This window comes from Triticum urartu, chromosome 1A (genome assembly GCF_056163025.1).
Source record: "Triticum urartu cultivar PI428250 chromosome 1A, HENAU_Tu73, whole genome shotgun sequence".
NCBI lineage: Eukaryota > Viridiplantae > Streptophyta > Magnoliopsida > Poales > Poaceae > Triticum > Triticum urartu.
In genome coordinates this window covers 528,439,460-528,462,420 of record NC_141873.1, presented here as the reverse complement: position 1 = coordinate 528,462,420, position 22,961 = coordinate 528,439,460, and the positions used below count along the sequence as shown (strand labels likewise).

General features: G+C 54.2%; 2 protein-coding genes and 3 pseudogenes across 2 annotated transcripts; 4 read left to right on the top strand and 1 right to left on the bottom strand.

The window, feature by feature from the left end:
* Positions 1-5,118: 5,118 nt before the first annotated feature.
* Positions 5,119-6,891, top strand: LOC125525643 (anthocyanidin 5,3-O-glucosyltransferase pseudogene; annotated as a pseudogene).
* Positions 6,892-8,368: 1,477 nt separating this feature from the next.
* On the top strand, positions 8,369-8,953 carry LOC147992238 (uncharacterized). Its single transcript, XM_087538974.1, has one exon. It carries the CDS (start codon positions 8,369-8,371, stop codon positions 8,951-8,953), a length of 585 nt encoding a protein of 194 aa, XP_087395100.1.
* Positions 8,954-10,478: 1,525 nt separating this feature from the next.
* LOC147992237 (uncharacterized) lies at positions 10,479-11,519 on the top strand. Its single transcript, XM_087540054.1, has one exon. The coding sequence runs from the start codon at positions 10,479-10,481 to the stop codon at positions 11,517-11,519; it is 1,041 nt and encodes a 346-aa protein (XP_087396180.1).
* An 8,132-nt stretch (positions 11,520-19,651) lies between these two features.
* Positions 19,652-21,030, bottom strand: LOC147992236 (uncharacterized; annotated as a pseudogene).
* Positions 21,031-21,176: 146 nt separating this feature from the next.
* LOC125525671 (anthocyanidin 5,3-O-glucosyltransferase pseudogene) lies at positions 21,177-22,943 on the top strand (annotated as a pseudogene).
* Positions 22,944-22,961: the final 18 nt, after the last annotated feature.

Here is a 22,961-nt window from a genome sequence, read left to right as displayed (position 1 = left end):
GACGGCATTCCTCCCAAAAATCAACCAAGTCAATCAAGAATTTACAGTCATTATCGAAAGTGGGAATGAACTTGTGTTGCCTTTTCCAAACCTTGGCCGCAGCTCTGTACCTCTTCTTGCGGGCTGCCAAGCAGCCCACCGCGCACCGCCCATGACCAACGTTCGACCAGGAAGGAAGGGTGGACGGGAGGAACTGAGGGTCGCGGAGCCAGGCGTTCTCAAAGAAAAAACGCGGAGATGAAGGGATTTTGGTTAGTGCTTCCACGACCAGGGGGACGTGGTCCGAGGTGGGGCGTGGGCGGGAGGAGAGGGACGAGTCCGGGAAGGCTACGTCCCAGGCTGAGTCGAAGAAGACACGGTCTAAGTGAGCCAGTGTGGGCGGGTCTCGCTTATTAGTCCAGGTGAATAGACGATCAGACAGAGCGAGCTCATGCAGCGCAAGACTGTTGATGAGAGAGTTAAAAACCGCAGCGCGGGAGGCATCAAACCGATCGTTGTTTTTCTCGTGGGGGAAACGGATCAAGTTAAAATCTCCAAGCACCATCCAGGGCCCGGAGATGCCCCGGGCGACCGCTTGGAGGTCGTCGACGAAATCCGTCGTGAGGGCGTGATCCGAGGGGGCGTAGACGTTGGTGATCGAGAAGGAGAGGTCGTGGTGGTGGAGAGGAGGGAGGCGGTGAGTGTGAAGCGGGAGGACGAAGAGGAGGCCAGAGACAAGACGCGGGGGTCCCAAGCCATGACAATACCGCCTCGGGTCCCATCGGCATGTTTACAGACATATGACTCGAGACGAGCCGGCAAGAACGAGCAAGATTTGAGAGGGGGTAGGTCGTCCAACTTGCTCTCCTGGATGCAGGCAATGACAGGGCTGACAGTATTGATAGAGTTTCTAACAACGTCACACTTATCCCTATCCCCCAGCCCCTGCACATTCCAACACAAGAGCGAGAGCTTGACACACGGGGCACTATCCATTACAGGCATGGACACCGACGAGAACAAGGGAAGACCATGTCCCGAACACCAAGCCCAGGAGAGGAAACAGACACACACCACACCCGCGGGCAGCACAAACATTGTAGGTATCCGCAAACGAGGACCTGGGAAGGAGGAACGGCGCGACTCGCGCGGTACACCGGGGCACACAGAGAGCCCTTACACATCGTCACTAGTCATCACCGGGGCGGAGGGAATCATGGCCGCAGAGCGCACGACCGCCGCCTCCGCGGCACTCAACGGCTTGAGAACCGCATCCAGCATCTTGCCTTTGGCCACCTTGGACTTGAGGCACGGCGAGCAGCCGGAGAGAGCATCACGAAGTGCACGAAGCCACATCGCCTTCTCTTCCATGCCGATCCACTTGGACGGCTCGTCCCGAGCGATCCTGGCGCTCCTACGCCGCTCAGGGAGAGGCGCCACCACCGCCAGAGGCGGCTCCTCGATTTTGACCAACGTGACGCTGGACCGGCCGCCGGGCGATCCCGCGCTGGGAGAGCCCCCCCCCCCACCACTGTGGGGCGGCGAGACCTCGTCCTCCACAGGGGGAGCAGGGAGACGCAGGGGCGGGCTGCGGTTGAGAGGGGGGGCACCCAAGAGTCACAGCATGGAGGCCAGCTGGAACCCGGGGCCCCGCGCACCCCCATGCACGGCAGCGCCCCCGCCAGCCCGGGATCCCGCCGGCTGACCAAGGAGGACGGCCTGGGCGTGGGCGAAAGGGGGTGGCGGCTCAGCAAAAAAAGGGATGTAAGTCCCGTCTGCCGAGAAGGAGTCGTCCCGGCTCCAGGCACGGACTGGACAGACCGCGATAATGCGAGTCCCCCACCGTCCACCAAGGGGCCAAACATCACATGGGACACGCCGGGGGTTTTGCAGAAGGACGACCGCCCGCACCGTGGCGAGCTCACGGCCGGAGAGCACCAGCGGGTCCACCTCGAGCACTTTGCCGAATCCGGAGAACATGGCGGGGATGCAGACGGGGGTGATGAACTCCGCAGGGAAACCGGTGGCGGCCAGCACCGCGCACACGTCGAGACGTGGAGTGACACGGTCGTAGGCCTCCTCCGCAAAGAGGTCAATGCGGGCGCCCTCGTGTTGGAACGGCTGACGCCGGAGAGCCTCTTCCCGGTCCTCCCAGGTCGCGAAGCGGAGATACATGGCCCCGACCGACGACGGCACGACCTCCGGGAGGAGATGGACGATGTTGTCGAGGATGGCCGCTTGCACAGCAAGCGTGTCGTTGTGGAAGGCGGTGGGGGGGACGATGACCACTACGGCAAGGCGTTGGGTCGCCGCGTAGTCGCCCTCAGGCATGAAAACCTCCAAGGCGTCCGGGCATTCCGAGTCCGCAATGACGGACGGGATGGAGTTTCCCGACGACACGGAGGAACCGGAGCGCAGAGAGACCCGGGACTCGGACGAGGAGGAGCCGTGGTCACGAAACGCCAGGAGCTCGGGAGGGGTGGCTGAAGCAGGCGTCGGAGCGGGCGCAACGGGGGCCCCGCGCCCCTCAGGGCCCACCGGTGGGTATGGCGGCGGTGAGTTGACCACCCCCGTGATGGAGATGTCGCGAGGGCGGGGCGACGACAAGGAGGAAGCCGACCCGCCGGAACCAGGCGCCGGGACCCCGGCTCTCGTCACCGCAGCGGGAGCCGAGCTCGACTCCCCCACCTCCAGCCTCCTGGGGTGGATGGACGCGGCACGGCTAGCGGAGGCTGAAGGGCGGGCCCGCGGGTAGGGAGTGGGCTGGCGACGACCGGGGGGATGCCGCCGCGCGGCGCGGCTATGTCAGGGCGCGAGCGGAGGGGGGTGGGAGCGGCAGCGTCGCGCTTGGGGGCCATGGCGCAACAGGGAGAGGAGGCACGGTGGCCGGACACCCGGCACCGACGGCACCGGACGGGGTCACGGCAATCTCTGACGAAATGGCGGGTAGAAAGGCAGCGTTAGCAACCGTTGAGAGAGAGCGGCGGCTGCGGGGGACGAGGCTGGTTGTGTTTGTGGGGGCAGCTGGCGAGAGGAGAGCCTGCATGTAAGGGTTGCCCGCCCTAGGCGCAGAAGTGAAGGCGGTGGGTGAGGCAGGTTCGGAGGGAGTAATGCAGGCGCCCGCACCCGTGGCGCATGCGGTGTCACCCACGTGAGCGACAGTTCGGATGGGATCGACTCTGGCCAGGAGCGCGACAGCGGCGTCGGGGTCCGGACCCGACCAATCGCAACTGAGAGGAGAGGTCAGCGGCGTGGGCAGGGGGAGGAGCGGGGGCTCCTGCTACGCCGCGCGGACAGGACAACGAATTGACAGTGGTTTAAGCCGACTGCGATAGGGGGCGTTCGCCGCTTTTACACCGGACTGGCGCAAAAGGCGCCGCGCGCGGGCCGTGCATTTACTGGACGACGCCGCGTCAGCAACGGCATCTTGGAGAGAGGCATGGAGGCAAAGGTTGACGGCGACGAGGAGCCCCGGCGAGACCGTGACCAGGAACTTCGCAACAGCATCGCTAGCAACGCGGACCGAGAACACACGCAGCCGAACTTAGACCGCCTGCAGCCGCTCGGACGACGAACAGAAGAAGTAGGAGAGGAGGGAGGCAACGCCGTCGCAGTAAAAGCAGTTAGCGACGAACGGCACCACGACCCACACGGTTACCGGCGCCGATAGGGATGGAAACTCCACGGCGTTGAAAGGGACCCCGGAAAGGAAAGAAGCAACGATGCGGGAATGAAAGGCGATACCTGGACGGGGGACAAGGTCAACGCTGGCGGGGCGGTGCAGCACGACGGGGCACCCAGCAGCAGCATTGGAGGCCGGGCAAGGGCCAAGGGACGGAGCCGGCATCGGTGGTTGTGGTGACGGGAGGATGCGGGAGCTGCAACGGGCGTCCGGCGGATCGCCCGCCGGGTGTGAGTCGCGGGAGCAACTCATCTCTCTCCCAGCCGGTGCTTGGATCTATTCCTTTGTTTTTTGCCAAATGATCTTTATTTCTAAACAGTTTTCAACTAGACAATGAACTATTGAAGATACCATGAACCGTGTTTCGTCCCATGACCATATGACCACTGCCGGAGCTACGTGTTGGTAAAATCGGCCCTGACCCGGCCAGCTCATAGCAATTATAGTGGAGATTAGTAAACTCAGCCATGAGGTTGAAAATTATGGGTCTTCCTTTGTGCCGGTCCGCCCAATTTTGCTACCGTAGCTCCGTCACTGCATATGACCCTGGCCGTTTTGTAGCACCGTTGCAAGCAGCTGGTAGCAAAAAAGCAAAGCTCCGTCATTTCTGCGAGGAAGAAGATATGGTTGTGTGGGGTTCCAGCGTGGGGGGCGCCAGGCGCACCGATCGCACGACGGGCGCAGAAAGCTTCGGCCGGCCGCCCGGCCTAAAAGAAAGAAGTTCTTTCCCTTGTGTATCGTCAGTGCTGAGAGCAGAGAGCTGCCCGGTCAAGTGTATCGTCGTCCCGGATTGCACACGGCAACGACCTGGTGATAATTTAGTCAGGTCCTCTGACTTTCGATTCTACCCCGTCGTCAGAAAATGAGTAATGTAGGAGCGAGCACCGGAAGTGCCTCCTCAAACACTCTCCCCGCGCGGCTATGTGCCGTAGACACACCCGAAAGAAATATAAAAGCGTTTGTATATTTTTTTAAAGCATTTTCAACGGCCGCACAAAAATTCTGCATCCAATAAACGTTATAACGCGTCACTATAGCATTTTTAGTGCGCCGGTACAAACTTTGCTTTGGCAGGCGCCAAAAACGCGCGTCTAAAAAACAGACATTGCAAAATGTGAAGCGCGTACAATCCGGCACCTAAAATATGCTGCGCGCCATAGCGTTTTTCAGCGCGCGCCTAAAAACTTTTAGCGCTACAACTTTTGTTGAAGCTGCCGGCGTCAAAAAAAATAAACTTTTAATGCGTGGAGCTCTTTTTGGGCGCATATGGAAGATGAGCTTACGGAGGGTGGCTGACAGTAACTCTGATCACATGGGATAAAAACTCTTTCAGTCCAGTGTATCGTCAGTCCTGCGTGCTGACCGGCCCAGTCTGTCGTCGTCGCTGATTGCATACGGCAACGACCTGACCTGATGATAATTTAGTCAAGTACTCTGACTTTTTTATCCTACTCCGTTGGCAGAGCACCACCGGAAGTGCCTGTGCGGTCGAGCCGTTTCGCGCGTCCTCCTCAAACACTCTCCCCGCCCTCCTTCCCCCCGCTCTGGGCCATGGCGGCGTCGGCGAAGACCTTCGTGCTGTACCCGTCGCTCGGCGTGGGCCACCTGATCCCCATGGTGGAGCTGGCCAAGCACCTGCTCCGCCGCGGCCACAGCGCCGTCCTCGCCGTCGTCGACCCGCCGGACGGCGACCCCGCCTCGGCCGCCGCCGTGGCCCGCCTCGCCGCGGCCAACCCTTCCATCGCCTTCCGCCTCCTCCCGGCCCCTCCCAGCCCGGACCCCGCCGCGCACCCGGTCAGGTGCGCCCACGACACGCTCCGCCTCACCAACCCCGCGCTCCGGGCCTTCCTGCGCTCCCTGCCGGCCCCCGCCCACGCGCTCCTGCTCGACATGTTCTGCGTCGACGCGCTCGACGTCGCCGCTGACCTCGCCCTCCCCGCCTACTTCTTCTTCGCCTCCGCCGCCAGCGACCTCGCCGTCTTCCTCAACCTGCCGTACCTCTACCCCGGCCTGCCCTCCTTCAGGGACACGGGCGACGCGCTCGTGCGCTGCCCCGGCATGCCGCCGATCCGCGCGGTGGACATGCTGGTCACGGTGCAGGACAAGGAGAGCGACCTCACCAAGGTCCGGCTGTACCAGTTCAAGCGCATCGCGGAGGCGAGGGGCGTGCTGGTCAACACCTTCGACTGGCTGGAGCCCACGGCCCTGAAAGCGCTCGCCGGAGGCGTCTGCGTGCCCGACCGGCCGACGCCGAGGGTCTACTGCATCGGGCCATTGGTCAACGGCGGCGAAGCGAGCGGGGGCGGCGAGAAGCGGCACGAGTGCCTCGCGTGGCTCGACGCGCAGCCGGAGAAGAGCGTCGTGTTCCTCTGCTTCGGCAGCAAGGGCGCCTTCTCGGCGGCGCAGCTCAAGGAGATCGCTCGCGGGCTAGAGAGCTCCGGGCACCGGTTCCTGTGGGCGGTGAGGAGCCCGCCGGAGGAACAGAGGGAGTTCCCCGAGCCGGACCTCGATCGGCTGCTCCCGGCGGGCTTCTTGGAGAGGACGAGAGGCCGGGGCATGGTGGTGAAGAACTGGGTGCCGCAGGCGGAGGTGGTGCGGCACGAGGCGGTCGGCGCCTTCGTGACGCACTGCGGGTGGAACTCGGCGCTGGAGGCGATCATGTCCGGGCTGCCGATGATATGCTGGCCACTCTACGCCGAGCAGGCGCAAAACAAGGTGTTCATGGTGGAGGAGATGAAGATCGCCGTGGCGTTGGAGGGGTACGAGAAGGGGACGGTGAAGGCGGAGGAGATTGAGGCCAAGCTGAGGCTGGTGATGGGGACGGAGGAAGGGGGGAAGCTCAGGGAGATGCTTTCGGCGGCGAGGAAGATGGCGTCGGACGCGATCGGCGACGGCGGGTCTTCCGAAGTGGCATTTGCCCGGTTTTTGAGTGATTTGGAGAACGGCAGCATGGAGAATGGAGGATGCAACAATTGACAGATGAACTGTGGAAGGATGGTAGCGACACCTTACACAATTCAGATAATAATGCAGATTTTCTGATCAGCATAAGAGAAAAATATGACTTTGTTCATCATAGATGATTATTGTGCTGTCTTTGCATTTGAATTTTTTACATGTACGCATAATTACAGCTCAAATTACTTCCGATCTTTCTGAAGGCATTTGGGCAATGCGTCTTTGATTACAACAATAATAACATCATCAATAAGAGCATATGCTAATTACCAGCAGCTCCTGTGACACGAATACACCAATTTTCTGTATCTAGTGCACCAGGGCTCATTGTTCACATATACTGTATTATACCGGTCAAATTGAATAATGACCACATTACATTATCAGGGAGGCATGTGTTACTTTGTCCTTTGTCCTAGCTCTTCTTTTCCACCAGCATAAGAGAAAAATGTGACCTCAGTCTCCATTTCGGAGCTCTAACTCCATTTTTCATGAAATGTGCGCTCCATATTATAGGTGCCCAAACGGGCCGGGATAGCTAGGCCGGCACGGCACGTGCTAAACGGGCCAGGCCCGGCACGCGGCACACCAGGGGCCGTGCCTGGGCCTGAAGGCCGAGCACGTGGGCCGGCACGGCACGGCCTGATTATCGTTTTTTATTATTTTTTACGTATCCTAATGTGGCCCAACAGGTAAAAATAGACTAAAAACGCCCAATGCGCAAAATAGGTGGCAGATTAGCGGGCCTAGCGTGCTTGTGGGCCAGCCTGATTAGCATATGGACCGTGCCTGGGCTGCATGCTGCAGCACGCGGGCTGGCATGGCACGGCCCGTATAATAATCGTGCCTCGGCAGGCCGGACCATGCCAGGCACGATTAGGATGGGCCGGGCCAGGCCGAACCGGCCCGGCCCGTCTGGCCAGCTATACTCCGTATCCCAGCCTGATTCACGAAATATGGAGCAGCACACTTCATCTGCATTTGGATATTGCGGCGGTTGTGCGCAAGCACAAAGTCATTATAATGCGCCCTTCCTAACACCTGTTGTTGGCTCATAGGTCATAGGTTGTTCCCCAATAATCTAAAATTCAAACCAACTTCATTCCTAATAATTTGGACAGATAATTAGTTGTACTGTGACTTACATTGACAGAACAACTAATAATTAGTTAAACTCTAAACTAAATGGCTAACTAGTCTAAAACCCCTACCGGTTCAGTTGCAAAAACTCTAGTGGTGGACATGCCAAACTGTAACAACCTCTCGTCCACGGCTAGTTAAGTTGCACTGAGGGCCATGCCATTGCAATCGGATTAACATTACTTGCAGTTGCAAGTCTGGTGGAGAATTTTCTGCATGCTAAGAAACAGACAACAGAAGGGGCAAGAGCAACTCCAATGGAGCGACCTAAACGGACGGCGATTTCGTCTGCTTTTTATTCGTTTGGGTCGGCCGCCCGTCCGGCGTCCAGCCTCTTTTAGATTTGGATCGGCACGGCACCCACCGCGCCGACCCCTTTCATGTCCGCGCACAATTTTTAGAAAAAGGCCCACGGCCATAGATCAGCCAGCGGCCATGTCGTCGCCCTGGTTTTGGCGCTCCAACGTGCGCGGGGAATTGAGCAGCCTAGCGCGCTGGTTTTGGCGCGCCGCGTCCAACGCGCGTTATTAAGAAGGCGTTCCCTCCACACTCTGTCGGCCGCCCACTTGCTTCGCCGCCTCTCACTCGCCTCGCCGCCTCTGCGCCACCATGTCGATGCGCCGCCTGGGTGCTTCGGGTTTTCCCGGAGTCCGCGAGTGCCACTCCAGCGCCTTCTCCTCCGAAATCTGGTTTGGCGAAAAACGCCTCAGTGTCGACACCTTCGACACCGCAGAGGAGGCGGCCCGCGCGTACGACGCGGCGGTGTGGCGCCTCCCGCTGCCTCGTCGGGAGATGAATTTTCCCGACGTGTCAACGAGCCAGCGAGCGCAGCATCTCGAGCCTTTCCCGTGGCTTTTCACCGACGAGGATCGTCGTAACAACTGGATGTGGCAGCGTCGTCTCGCCATCGCCGAGATGGACGTGGAAGCCATGGCGGTGTGGCGCGAACGCTTCCCGCAGAACATCGTCAACGAGCGCCAGTTCTACAAGCAACGGAGGACGGAGAGGGAGGCGAGGAGGACAGAGCGAGCCGCTTATCAGAAGGACAAACGTGTGCGGAAGCAGGCCGCTCAATTGAACATGAAGCTAGGAGAAACGTCGTCCTGGGACTCCAAGGACGAGCGGTATGCTGACGCTTACATTCAGACGTCGGAGAAGAACATTACCGAGTCGAAGTCGGAAAACGACGAGTAGTTGATCTTTTCTTTTAGCAGTCTATGCTATGAATTATGTATGTATCCTTATATTATCCGGCCACCCCGGCGGGTAGTTCATCTTTTCTTTTAACAGTTAATCCTTGGTACTATCTATGTTGAATTGGCGGGCGGCGTCGACGACGAAGGAGGCAGGCGAGGGTGCATTGTTGGATGGGAAGAGGGCAATGTGCTATCGGGCTCGGGGAGGGAAGAGGGCGAGCGTGCACGCGTACGTCTCGTGTCCACGCCGACGCAAATCCGGCTCAAAAATGGGCCAGGAGTGAATCGCCCGTGGATGAAAAGCGGACACGTATCCGTTTGGGTCGGCGCAAATCCAGCTTAAAAATAGACCGGGAATGGATCGCTCCCGGACGAAAAGCGGACGCGTGTCCATTTGGGTCGGCGCATTGGGTCGTCTTTTATGTCCGCGCTGATCCAAACGAACGGCGATAGATGAAATGGGTCGCCCCATTGGAGTTGCTTTAAGCATTGAACTGGCAGCCAAGACAAAAAATAAATAAAAAGGATGAATGATCTGGGATGGCCACTTGTAGAATAACAGAGAAAAAAAGACGAATGAACTAGCTACCTTTGGATTTAGACAGCATAAATTGAAAAAAAAAAGTCCTGGTAAAGAAACAGAAAGAAAATAAGACTTGACACAAGGCCCATAACTAGACAACCCATAAAAAATTGAAAAGGTTAGATGAGAGGGACACGGAGTATCTTAGCTCGGATGAACAGTAAAGACACCCAAAAATTCTAAAAATAAAAATAAAAAATGATGTTTTTTGGGGCAAACATTGACAATTTTTTTAGGAAAAAGCGATGAAAAAATCAAAGAGAGAAAAAGATTACAACCAACATAAGGTTGGATGAAGAAAGAGTGGACGACATAATCTTACTTTTTTTTTGAATGGGAGAGGATAATATTAAACCACTAAAGATGTGGGCATTATAGAGCACAAAAATTTACGATACATGTATAGGATGCACTCAATGTGTACGAGCTTGTTTCATGGATGTATTAGAAATGATACTCTGGAATGGATGTAAAGCGAAGCAAATTACTTCCCCGCCGAGAGCCGAAGTTTGTGTGGATTGTAAGGCCAACTCCACCGCCTGTCCGGTTCCGTTTGTTTGGGGTAAAAGGAACAAAGGAGGCGGCCCAGCGCGCGACGGCCCAGACCCATCTTGTCCGTTTTGTGTCCGGGCCGACCCATTTCGAGCGCAAACTTGCGCCGGGTTTGGGTCGCGACGGCCACCAAACGGACGCGCGCTCGTCCGCGTTGGGGCCGCGTGGCAGGCGGCCACCCACCTCCCACCCACCCACATCAATGCGCACGAGCGGACGGCCTCACCTGTCATCCGCACATCGAGCGGTCGCCGTCCTTCTTTAAGTGGGAAGCGTGGACGGGTCGTCGTCCACACTGCCCCACGCCACCCAGCGGCCTCCTCGAACCCCGACAGCGCAGAAACCCTAGCCTGACTCCTCCTCGAGCTCGCCGGCCGCCCACCTCGCCATGGGCTTCTGGAACGGCAAGGGCAAGCACGACCGTGAGGCCGGCTCCTCCTCGGGGCGCCGCCGCGGCTCCGTGAAGAAGGAGGAGCCCGCGTCTCCGTCGCGCTCCTCCCGTCGGGCCCCCGCGCCAACGCCGCACTCCTCCCGTCGAGCCCCCGCGCCGGCCCCCTTCACCATTGCCCCTAGGCCCTCCGGCGAGCGCGACCGGCAGTACATCTGCGCGGACGTGTGCCGGAGGTACTGGGAGACGAGGACGCCGGTCCCGTGGAGCGACGCCCACCTCCCCAACGGGTGGCACCTCTCCGCGGACCGGGTCCCCATCCCGCCAGTGCCGGCGACCGGTCGTGCACGGCGCGATGAGATCAACCGCCGCCGCCGCCTCCTCCCCGACGACCTATACTACGACCACAGGTATGCCCCCGACTCGCCGCTCTGGGACACATGGCTCCAGGACGAGCACGACGTGCGGCGCGCGTCCTACTTCGCCGGCACCGTGTCGGGGCCGTGGAGGCCACGTGCAGAGCCGCGCGGGCGTACGCGGGTGCGTGGCCTGACGCCCACGCCGTCGCCTTCCCCGTCTCCGTCGCCCCCTCCCCCTCCTCGCATGACAGCGGAGGAGGAGGCCCGTCTCCTGCAGCGTGTCATGGACGACTCCATGAACACGCATGACGAGCGGCAGTGGGACGGCCTGGAGGAGGCCGTGGCCCTCTCTGCCGCCGGGGACGTCGCCTTCCCGGAGCTGCAGCTGGCGGCCGTCACGGCGGCCGCCAAGGAGGAGCCGATGGAGGAGGACTCGCCCGCGTTCGAGAAGCTCCTGGGCCAGGGGTGGGGCTGGTCGTGCACTGCGCCGGAGATGGCCGCCGACCTGGGCGTGAACTGGTGCCCCACTCCGGAGCGGGAGGCCTCGCCACGGGAGGAGGTGGTGCAGGCAGCTCCGGCCGTCCAGCCCGCCCCCGTCCACCACGCACCTCCGGCCCACCTGTGGACGCCGCCGAAGTACGTCGACCTCGTCAGCGACGACGACGACACCGGCGGCCAGTGAAGACGGCGACGGCCACGGCACCGACGGGCGCGGCAGGAGCGCGCGGGAGGTGGAGGCGTTTTTTATTTTGTTTTATATGTTAATTATGAAAAATGGGCCTTTTAAGTGGCCGTGGAAACTGGGCCGTTTTGTGGCCGCCCCCTATATATATTTTATGTTTTTTTAAAATGTGTTTATTTAGTTTTTTAGTTATTTTGTTTTAGTTTTAATATTTCTTTTATTCACGTCCACCCCGGACACGATTTGGGGTGCGGCCGCGCGGTGCGCGCACGCACGACCCATCTGACAAAGACGGACACAGGCGAACCCATCGGCGCCCCAAAGGGACAAAATCCGGCCAATCCGGACGTCTGTTTGGGGTCGTGCGGTGGAGTTGGCGTTAGATGTGAATCTGCCTGCCCGACAGATTTGTCAAGTGTCTGCGTTTTTTTAGGGCCTGAAACAAAATGACTTATTTTCCCAAAACAATGATGTATTGTTTCCCTGCCAAAATAAATAATAATGATGTACTCCCTCCGCCCCTAAATATTAGTCTTTTAAAGATTTTAATAAAACTACATACGAATATATATATGAACATATTTTAGAGTGTAGATTCACTCATTTTGCTCCTCTGAAAAAGACTTGCATTTAGGAAATGAGGGAGTAAAAGACTTTAATCCACAAGCTAACGCACATTGGAGATGCACCATTCCAGGGATTTTTTTTGTCCAAAAGGACCCCCTGGCCAACAGAATTGACAAAAAAGACTACCTGTGAATATATTTGACAAAAAGAACCCCCTGGGCCGTGGCGGCAGGCGCGGCAGGCGATACGTGGCGCCTGCCGCCGCGCCAGGAGGCGGCGGGCCCGGCCGCCACGGCAGGAGGCGGCAGCGCGGGGTATAACGGACCAGCTACAGCGTCAGCAGGCGGGACGGAACGGGGCGGGCCAGGTGGGCCCAGCCGCCGCTGCGGGAGGCGACCGGCGCTGCTCCTGTCGCCTACAGGCCGACACAACCTGCTACTCGCGGGCCGAGCCATGGGCCCGGCCGCCACCAACGCTGGCGGCAGCCTGCTACACGCGCTGATTTCCAGGCGCTGCTGACAGCGGTGATTCCCACGCGCGGGAAAATGCACACTGATGTTTTCGTTTCTTTCGCCCGGGAATCAATCAGTTCTGCTTTAGCTTCTTTATTCGCGATGATTCGCTGCTGTCCGTGAGCAGACGTGACGGCACTGCGGGAATCACTCACCCAGCGCTGGCTGTTGCTACGCAATGACACTGCTGAAATACACTCACTCGTTGCGGGTATCCGAGGCTGCGATAGGTGAGTTTATCCTATTGTGTCGACACTACAGGGATCCTCTTCCTTTTATATACTATGATTCTGCTCCGTGCGCAAACACACTCTCTGTGACCTCGTTCCTCTCCTTTGCTCTCTAAGTCTCTAAGTACATAGAGAAAGAAAAGCTGAGTAGGCATTTTCACTCGTCATTTAGGGTGATTTAGAGTTGGATTATGAAGATGGTGAAGTTGAAGAAAATTTAAATCAAGGTAAGGTGTATCCATTTTTGTTGGTTTCGTTCGCATGCATGATGTTTTTGTTCTGCTTGATTAGTTCCTAAGTGTGTATTTTATATAGTTTTAGGCAATATTTCAGCACTTGGAGGAGTCATTTAGAGCTTCAGGAGTAGGATTTGCGTAGCGAAGTGAAATACGAAGTTGAAGATCAAGGTATGAGCTTTGCAATACATGGATTTTTTTGTGCATGCATGATGGTAATTAGTTAGTCTTTGAGCCATTCATTAGCTATGCGATGTTAGTGCTTAGAGGTTAGAAATAATTTCAAACGACAGATACAACATTTATATTATTTTTTTGAGAAGAGTAGGTTGAAGATGTTGTATCAATGTTAGTTGCGTCCATTAGTATTGGCATGCGAGAAGCTCTTAATACGGTAATTAAGAAAAAAAATTGCACTGTAATTGTTCATTGCATGTGGTATGTTTATTAATAAGTCCATGGTTAGGAAACCGTAGGTCTACTTTGTTATGTTGCAGTAATCTAAATTTTCTATGTTAAGATTAGGTGCTAATGTACTTAATGATGTATGTAATTAGGTAAAATAATTCATCTTAGTAGCAAACAAGGAGGAGATGACGTGATTGAAGAAATTATGTTTCCATCTTCGCTGTCCCTTTTGAGGTGATGATCACATAGATGCAAGTGCTATTTTCATACTTTTGATAGCAGAAAGAAAAATCCGTGTGTAATATTGATGTTCATGTGATAATAGGTTGACTCCGTCTTGTCTTGCCTTTTAATAAAGTTTTGATATGCTGTGGGGGTTTTTCCCTACAGTCCCCAGTCAAAAAAAAAATAGGTTGACTCCGTTCATATAGTACTGGTGATGGAAATTTATTCAAACTATTTGGACTCTTAATTGCATTCGCAAGCACATCCATATTGGAGCTAAGGTATAAAATGACACCGTGATTTTGTTAATATTTTTTATATTGATGTACTGTTGCGAATAATGTGTGCATGCCGCTGCAAATATTATTATTTGTAAATAAATGATTGCTATCGTATGATATTTAAAAATTATATAAAGCCAGAAGAAATTAAATGTTTACTCATATGATATTAAAATGTTATTATCGTACTATTATTTTTAAATGGTTGTTTGGATAGCGAGTAATTACCATCGGTTTTACTCTCGTAGACGAGTTTGAGAAAAAATATATCAAAATTAGTTTTTAGTAATAGTCGTTTTTACTCTCGTAGACGAGTTTGAGAAAAAAATATTATCAAAATTAGTTTTTAGTAATAGTCGTTTCTACTCTCGTAGAAGAGTTTGAGAAAAAATATATCTTTAAATACCCGTTAACCAAATATTTGTAAGCAAATGATTCTAGAAACAAACCGAATATTTGTAACAAAAATATGGTTATTATTTTAGTCGTATGATATGTAAATGTTGTCATCGTTACTAAATATTCAGTTACTAATTATTTGAAATGTAAACGTGTATGTTGGTTAGGTACTATGGAAAATTTAGTAGTGTACTATGGGAACGTCTTACGCGACGGTCCATTCGGGGTGGATGTGTCCTTGTGCGAGTCGACTACAGTTATGGTGAGAGACATGGTCAACATGGGTTACGCAGCTGTTAGAAGGTGCATCCGAGCGGTGTTTGGCCCAGTGGTGCAGGAAAAAAATGACATTGGAGGCCTTCGTCATTGACGAAGGAAATGATGGGACAGTTGCCCGTTGGGGTTTGCGGCCTGTCACAAGTGATCGGTCGTGGGGGTCGTACATGAGGTTTGCAAGCAATCCCAATAACTCAATGTATGGTCAGCCGATGGTGTATGTGCCCAGACTATACAAGCCTTCAGGCACTGTCGCCCGGTATTATCTGTTGATGGTACCTTTCTCACTGGAAAGTACAAGGGCACACTATTGGTGGCGATTGCAACGGATGTAAATAATCAGCTTCTTCCTATTGCATATGCATTGGTCGAGAGCGAGAATAAAGATAGCTGGTTGTGGTTCCTGAGCTGCGTGAAGATTGGTGTCGTGAAAGAGCGTAAAGGTGTTTGCATCATTTCTGATCGCAACACTGGATTATTAAGCGCTCTTGAAATAATTAAGGCATCGGAAGAAGAGTGGGGTTGGCCCGATCTAGAGGAAAGGTGGTGCATGAGGCATTTGGCAGCAAACTTTTACTCCAAATTCAAAAACAAGGATTGGTTCAAGTTATTCAAGAGGATGTGCATGCAAAAAAACTGAAGCCAAAATGAATGCGATATGGGCAGGTATCAATGGTCCGAGAAGATGCAAAGACATCTGGACGAGAAAGCAAAGAAGTCCCAAAGTCATGGCTGCAGGAAAGTGGACGCACTTAGGAATAAGTGGGAGGTCAATGTGCGAGCCAAGTACGTTAAGGGTCACCACAGAGGATCAAAAAAGCAAGCTGTCACCCTTGGCTCAACCTCCTGTGAGTGCACTTGTAACAAGCCCAAGCTTGAGGGCTACCCTTGCAGTCATGTGCTCCGGGCGGCTGCTGTTCAAAAAATCAGCGTCGAGCCATACATATCGCCGTACTTCAACATGTACAATCTGTACAACACTTGGAACGGTGAGTTCTGGGCTTGGGGCATTGATATGAACTACAAAATGTTGTGGCCAGATGGGCCGAAATGGGTTCCGAACGCCGACTTGATGAGAACCGCAAAGGGACGACGTCAGTCTAGGCGTCATCGCAATGACATGGACCATAGCCAGATGGGAGAACCAAGGCGATGCCGCGTTTGCAGGTGTCCTGGACATTCACGCAAAGACTGCCCGTATTGAGCCAACAACAACGCATGATGTTGATATATATGTACTCGCCATGTCTATTTATATTTCTACTCGTTATGTGTACTTATATTAAATTTAAATTGATTCTCTTTGTATTATTGTACTCCTGATGTTAACTTCAGATAATTAATGTAAATCGTATCTCTTTGTATTTTTAAGTTAATTTTGATTTGCATTTGTATTTCTGTCTTCCTCGTAATTTATATTTGTATGTTTGTGTGCAGGTTATGGGTGAAGTGCCAGTGCTTTTGCAGGGGCCCCATGACGCCGGCCACCGTTGCCACCTATTTTTGAAACCAAATACTAAGCATGATTATCGGCCTTTCAGACTTCGAACCATAAAGAAAACATGGCCAATACACAATCAATTCCTTGCTCACCTTGACGCTTATGGACTACAAGGTTTTGCTAGGCTCACATCATGCCACGACCAAGTACGTTCGGACCCATCCCTTTTGACATCCCTCGTTGACCGGTGGAGACCTGAAACCCACACCTTTCACTTTCGTTTTGGGGAGCTTGCACCTACACTAAAAGATGTTTCTATGATCACTGCTCTACCAATTAGAGGTGAGCCGGTAGTCTCTCCACGAGTGTCTCCATCTTGGGCATTAGATATAGCAGCCCGTCTTGGGATGGAAATGCCAGAATCACAACATTCTGGTAACCCTCGGGGCATCCCACTCGTCTGGCTTCATGATAACTTTCTTAATTTTTCTAGCTTCGCCAATGAGGAGACGAGAAAAAGACATCTGTTTGCGTATTTGTTGTGGCTCCTCGGGAATCTATTTCCAAATTCACATGGGGACGTTGTTGTCCCTGGTCTCATCTACATTGCAGAGAATATGGTAGATGAACCTTTACCCGAGCAGCCAAAATACAGCTTCGGTTCTGCCATGCTATCTCATACATACAGAGGCTTGTGTGATGCCACGCAAAAAACCTCTTTCGCACAAAAAGCTCCATTACTTTGTGTCGCCTATGAGTTTCTACAGTTGTGGTCCTGGGAATACCTCCCTGTAGGACGACCTCGTATAGTACAACCCATATACCCATATGACTTTAGCGAGGGTGCTTGCGCAACTATGGCCACCAGGTGGACAAGGGCACGGAAACGTTGGTCTCCAGATATTGCGAAAAATTGTTACCCTATGTACCACCAGCAGTTTGAGATACTTGATGAGGCAGAAGTCACATGGAACCCGTGGACTCAGGACCAGCTAAAAATGGTCTTTGATGCTCGACACTTCACACCAGGCATGTTGACCGATAGTGCATTCTGGCTGACTCGCTGCAACTTATTGTTCCTGTGGTGTGTTGAGCCTTACAACCCAGAGCGTGTAATGAGACAATTCGGTCTCTATCAAGAAATTCCACCACCTTTTCCCAGACGTATCGACGAGGAAACACATAAGTAAGATGTGACATCCCTAAATAGTTAGTGTCCTTTTTAATTTACTAAACTCACACTTTGTTACATAATTTGCAGGCTAACCAATATGGGCAGGGGTTGGAGTTTATACGATTGGAGGGAAGAGAACATTGAATGGGTACACAAGTGGGAAAATGAAGCGCTAGCAGATATAGTGCATCAACTTAGGTATATTTTATGTACATTATTTTTTTACGATGATCATACGATGCGTGAATATGCTTTGCTTTCATCACAACGGTTTATGTAATTATTTAATTTTGTAGACCGTACGATGGAAGTACAGATCAAGCGTACAAGCAGTGGTACTGCATGAACACACGTGCTAGCCTGGCCAGTCAGCCAGCTAATATACCAACACATCTCACACAAGAGGAGCAGGTGCGGAGACATGTTGAGCTGCATGCAGCTTACTATCCTGACCAGATGGTAATCACTTGTAACTTTTTTAGGTCCATCATTTTATAATCATTTGAACTAAATAACATCCAAATATTGTTCAGCTTGAAAATGTCGATGAAGTAGGGCAGATGGTTACGGATAGCATGCCGGCCCAGGGCCCATATCGCAAGACATTCCAGAAACTTTTGCAACAATTCGTGGCAAAGAAGTTCAGATGCGGTAGAGGCGACGACGTTGTCACTGGAGCATACATGCCGGTAGCGAGGTCAGCCAGACCAAGTGCGGCGCCGTCGTCCAGACCGAGCGAGGTGCGTACGAGCCATGAGCAATGGGGGGAGGGTCCGAGTACTAGAACGACATTGCCACGACATGACTCATCTCTGCCACTGCATCGCTCTTCTTCGATGCAGCTTCGTCAGGGGCAGACATCTCAGGACCATGGCACGGGTTTGGATTCGATGCCTGAGCAGTTTCTTTCCCCTAACCCATATGCGTACACAGGATATGATGCATACACCCAAGGTGAGGGATCTCAGCCGTATCTCTCCACGCGAGGGATCCCCATGCCCGAGGAGACTCGTGTACCAGATTTAAACCAGCACAACGTACAATGGCCAGACAGTATAGGAGAGGGATATGCTCAGGTAGTCGTGTTTACATTTCAATGCATTTACAATGATATCATATATTATCCTCTAACAGTTTGTTTAAAATGTTTCTATGTGCAGGACACACCTGATATTAATTGGGGCGATGAGAACACCCAACGCGGCATCAACACAGGCCTCCGGGGAGCATCACATGATCTTGGCGACCCGGTTACATCATTAGTTACAGAGTTCTTCGGAGGGGACGTTATTGGCCCATCTTTTATCCCCGCGGAGTCACAACCATACGCCTACAATTACGCTTCAGGTTCGCAACAAGGATTCGCGACTCCACCACCTACGCAGGACTCGCAGACACATGAAGCCGAATTGAAGTACGGCCGCGGTCTTCGTGTGACCCGGCCATCTAATCGCTTGTCGCCTTCCGGTCGTAAGGAAAGGCCAGGTGGTCATCGTAAATTAGGGTGATTCATCTATGCACGTGCGCGACCCATTGTATCTACATATGTCTGTATCAGACTTTTCGATTTGAACATCTATGTATGCTGAAATAAAAATGCACCAGTCAGGAACAATTTTTCCCGCCTATATCTCCCGCCATACTATCCCGCTCCACTCTTTTGCTTATGTTAGGCCGAAATGAATTTTTTTAAAAAAATTTGGGCTGATGAATACTGTGCAACCATTGCCCGTCTTAGACATTGAAAAATATATTTTCAGGCAACGCTTTCCCCTCAATATTTTAGAAGGACCGCAGAAAAGCATCCATTTTTATGGACTGAGGAGAGCGAGGACGAAGATGATATCTTCATGCCGCCGCTTCCGGGTTCTGTATCGTCAAAGGGCAAGAGTTCTGCATCGTCCAAGGGCAAGAGTACTGCATCCTCGAAGGGCAAGAGTTCTTCATCGTCCAAGGGTAAGAGTTCTGCATCCTCGAAGGGCAAGAGTTCTGCATCGACGGAGGATGACGATGATGCCTTCATGTAGTTTTTAAGCTATATTCCAGTTGTACCGTTTAATTCAGATGTACTTGCATTATTAGTTTGTACTCTCTTATTGTAAGGCATTATGTTCTATCTTAATTTCATTTTATAGTTGTTGCACGATGTTCGATAATTAGTGGAGGGAAAGAAAATGCCACTACTTTATTCTAAAACTATATATTTTTTCCATCATGACAAGGTACAACTGAAAATAAGATACAGCACGACAAGGTACAACTGAAAATAAGATACATCGTAGAATTTAAATAAAGCCACATTTAACTACTGAAATGAAGCTACATTAAACTGCAGAAATAAAGATACAAATGATTGCGAAATTTAAAATACTACCACAGGAATCTACTGAGTCCAACGTGGATATTTTCCTTTTCCATCGCCAGCTTCTTCTGCTGCCTTGGCCTGACGAGCCATTTCTTTCTTTCTCTGCCTCTCCGCCTCACGAGCTTCCTTTCGCTGTCGTTCCTGCTCCTCCATGTGACGAGCCTCTTCCCTGTTTTTCTTTCCTAAATCCTGAAAAAACTGGTGTTGCTCTGCATAGTATTCTTTTAACTCTCTCTCTTGCTCTGCTTTCTTCTCAGCTTCCGCCTTCTCGCGTCGCTCTTCCGCATAGAAACTATTCCACGCACGGCGACTTCTTTCACGAATCTCAGTCACTGCCCAAGCGGGCATCTCCGTGTCAATCCAATGATAGTACATGCACAGAGGCGAAGGAGACTACAACAAGAAACCAGAATGTTATTAAAGAATCTATCAAAATATCAACAATATCTATTTGTGATGGTTATAGCATACCGGAGGCTTGTCGTACTCTGAATAGCTATGGGTGGATCTTCCTCATAATTGGCGCACATGAAAAACTTCATGCCCAACCAATCTGAAAAATCCGTAACCTCCTTCACCTTGCAAAGATCGCCACACCAACACCGCAGGACTGCCACCCCCGGAGGCAAACTTGCATTCTTCATTTTCCTCGGCCTAATGCTTTGATCCGAGCAAGGCAAACTCATACCGACTGAAAAAATATGTTATACACTTTGCGCGCTGCCGATTTCGAGGATGGCTGGACGAGAGCCTCGGTGTCTCCTTTTATAAGCTCAGACGATAAATGATGGCGAGAAAATTAAGCGGGGATATTTACGATCCCTGTAGTGTCGGCACAACAGCTTCCCGTAGCCTCGGATTCCCAGTGCCATCGCATCCGCTGAGGTAAAAGAAGCAAAGGCAGGATTGATTCCCGGGCGAAAGAACCAAAAGCGTCCATATTCCCGCGCGCGTCGGAGTCACAGCCGTCACTGTCGCGCCTCGGAATCAGCGCCGTCTGCGCACTGTCGCGCGTGCAGCAGCACAGGACAGGCCGCCTCGGCTGGTGGCGGCGTGGCCCACCTGCTGGGCCCGCGCGCAGCAGGCCTTGTCGGCAGGGTAGCGACAGCGGCAGGGGCGGCCGCCTCACCCGGTGGCGGCCGGGCCCACCTGGCGCGGCCCGTTACGTCGCCGGACTGTGCACTGTGCACACACCGTTATACACCGGGCTGCCGCCTCCTGTTGTGGCGGCCGGGCCCGCCGCCTCATGGCGTGGCGGCAGGTGACACGTGTCGCCTGCCGCGCCTGCCGCCACTTGTGAGGGGGTCTTTTTTGTCTATTTCATCCGCAGGGGGTCTCTTTTGTCAATTCCAGTGGGCAGAGGGTCTCTTTCGACAAAAAATCCATTCCAGGAGCGCCAGCGTGCAAACCACGAGCCGTCACGTATTTCCCACTTGGGTGCTGTGCCAGGCTATCGTCACCGCTGATGGCTCACCTAGACGGACTGACGGACGTGATGACCCGCCGGTACAAGCCTTCGTCAGTCGTGGCCTACTTTTATTCCACTCACCCTTGCCAAAAACCGACTTTTTATTCCCCCCGATCCCGTCCTTCACTTCGCACACACTCTCCCCACGATCTCGGCCATGGCTGCGCCGCCGCCGGCGGCGACGGAGAAGAAGAAGACGTTCGTGCTCTACCCGTCGCTGGGCGTGGGCCACCTGAACCCCATGGTGGAGCTGGCCAAGCACCTGCTCCGCCGCGGCCACAGCGCCGTCGTCGCCGTCGTCGACCCGCCCGACGGCGACCCCACCTCGGCCGTCGCGGTGGCGCGCCTCGCCGAGGCCAACCCCTCCATCGCCTTCCGGCTCCTCCCGGCCCCGCCCAGCCCGGACCCCGCCGCGCACCCCATCAAGCACGCCCACGACACCCTCCGCCTCGCCAACCCCGCGCTCCGGGCCTTCCTGCGCGCGCTGCCGGCCCCCGCCCACGCCATCCTCCTCGACATGTTCTGCGTCGACGCGCTCGACGTCGCCGCCGACCTCGCCCTCCCCGCCTACTTCTTCTTCGCCTCCGCCGCCAGCGACCTCGCCGTCTTCCTCCACATGCCGTACCTCTACCCCGGCCTGCCGTCGTTCAAGGACATGGGCGAGGCGCTCGTGCGCAGCCCCGGCATGCGCCCGGTCCGCGCGGCGGACATGCCGCTGTCGGTGCAGGACAAGGAGAGCGACATGACCAAAGCCCGGATGTACCAGTTCAAGCGCATCGCGGAGGGGAGGGGCGTCCTGGTCAACACCTTCGACTGGCTGGAGCCCACGGCCCTGAAGGCGCTCGCCGACGGCGTCTGCGTGCCCGGCCGGCCGACGCCGAGGGTGTTCTGCGTCGGGCCGTTGGTCAACGACGGCAAGAAGAGCGGGGACGGCGAGACGCGGCACGAGTGCCTCGCGTGGCTGGACGCGCAGCCGGAGCGGAGCGTCGTGTTCCTCTGCTTCGGCAGCATCGGCGCCGTGTCCGCGGCGCAGCTGAGGGAGATAGCCCATGGGCTGGAGAGCTCCGGCCATCGCTTCCTGTGGGTCGTACGGAGCCCACCTGCGGACCCGGCCGACGTCTTCCAGCCGCGCCCGGAGCCAGACCTGGACGCGCTCCTCCCCGAGGGGTTCACGGAGAGGACACGGGACAGAGGGATGGTGCTGAAGATGTGGGCGCCGCAGGCGGAGGTGCTGCGGCACGCCGCCACCGGCGCCTTCGTGACGCACTGCGGGTGGAACTCGGCGCTGGAGGCGATCATGGCCGGGGTGCCGATGATATGCTACCCGATGTACGCCGAGCAGGCGCTGAACAAGGTGTTCATGGTGGAGGAGATGAAGATCGCCGTGCCGTTGGAGGGATACCAGAAGAGAATGGTGAAGGCGGGGGAGATAGAGGCCAAGCTGAGGCTGGTGATGGAGACTGAGGAAGGGACGGAGCTCAGGGAGACGCTTGCGACGGCGAGGAAGATGGCGTCGGACGCCATCGGCGACGGCGGGTCTTCTGACGTGGCATTCGCCGAGTTCTTGGGAGATTTGGAGAATGGAGGATGCAACAATTGATCAAGCTGGCTGGATGACAGATGTACTCTGCAAGGTTGGTAGTAACAACCTGCAGATTTTCTCAGCAGCATAGGAGAAAAATAGAGTTTGTATTACTGCATTAGTGTGTCCAGTGCAGCAGGGAGGGCTCATTGCTCACTCAAATTATTGTATCAATCAAATTGAATAATGTCGGCACCAAATTATCAGAGAGGCATGCGCCAAATACAGCAGTTCATTGTGATTTTTTTGGGGGATCTAAACTGTTCATTGTGACTGTC

What these genes read in the sequence shown, in the direction of transcription:
- LOC147992238 (XM_087538974.1), top strand. Translation starts at nt 8,369, where the DNA reads ATGTCGATGCGCCGCCTGGGTGCTTCGGGTTTTCCCGGAGTCCGCGAG.
- LOC147992237 (XM_087540054.1), top strand. Translation starts at nt 10,479, where the DNA reads ATGGGCTTCTGGAACGGCAAGGGCAAGCACGACCGTGAGGCCGGCTCC.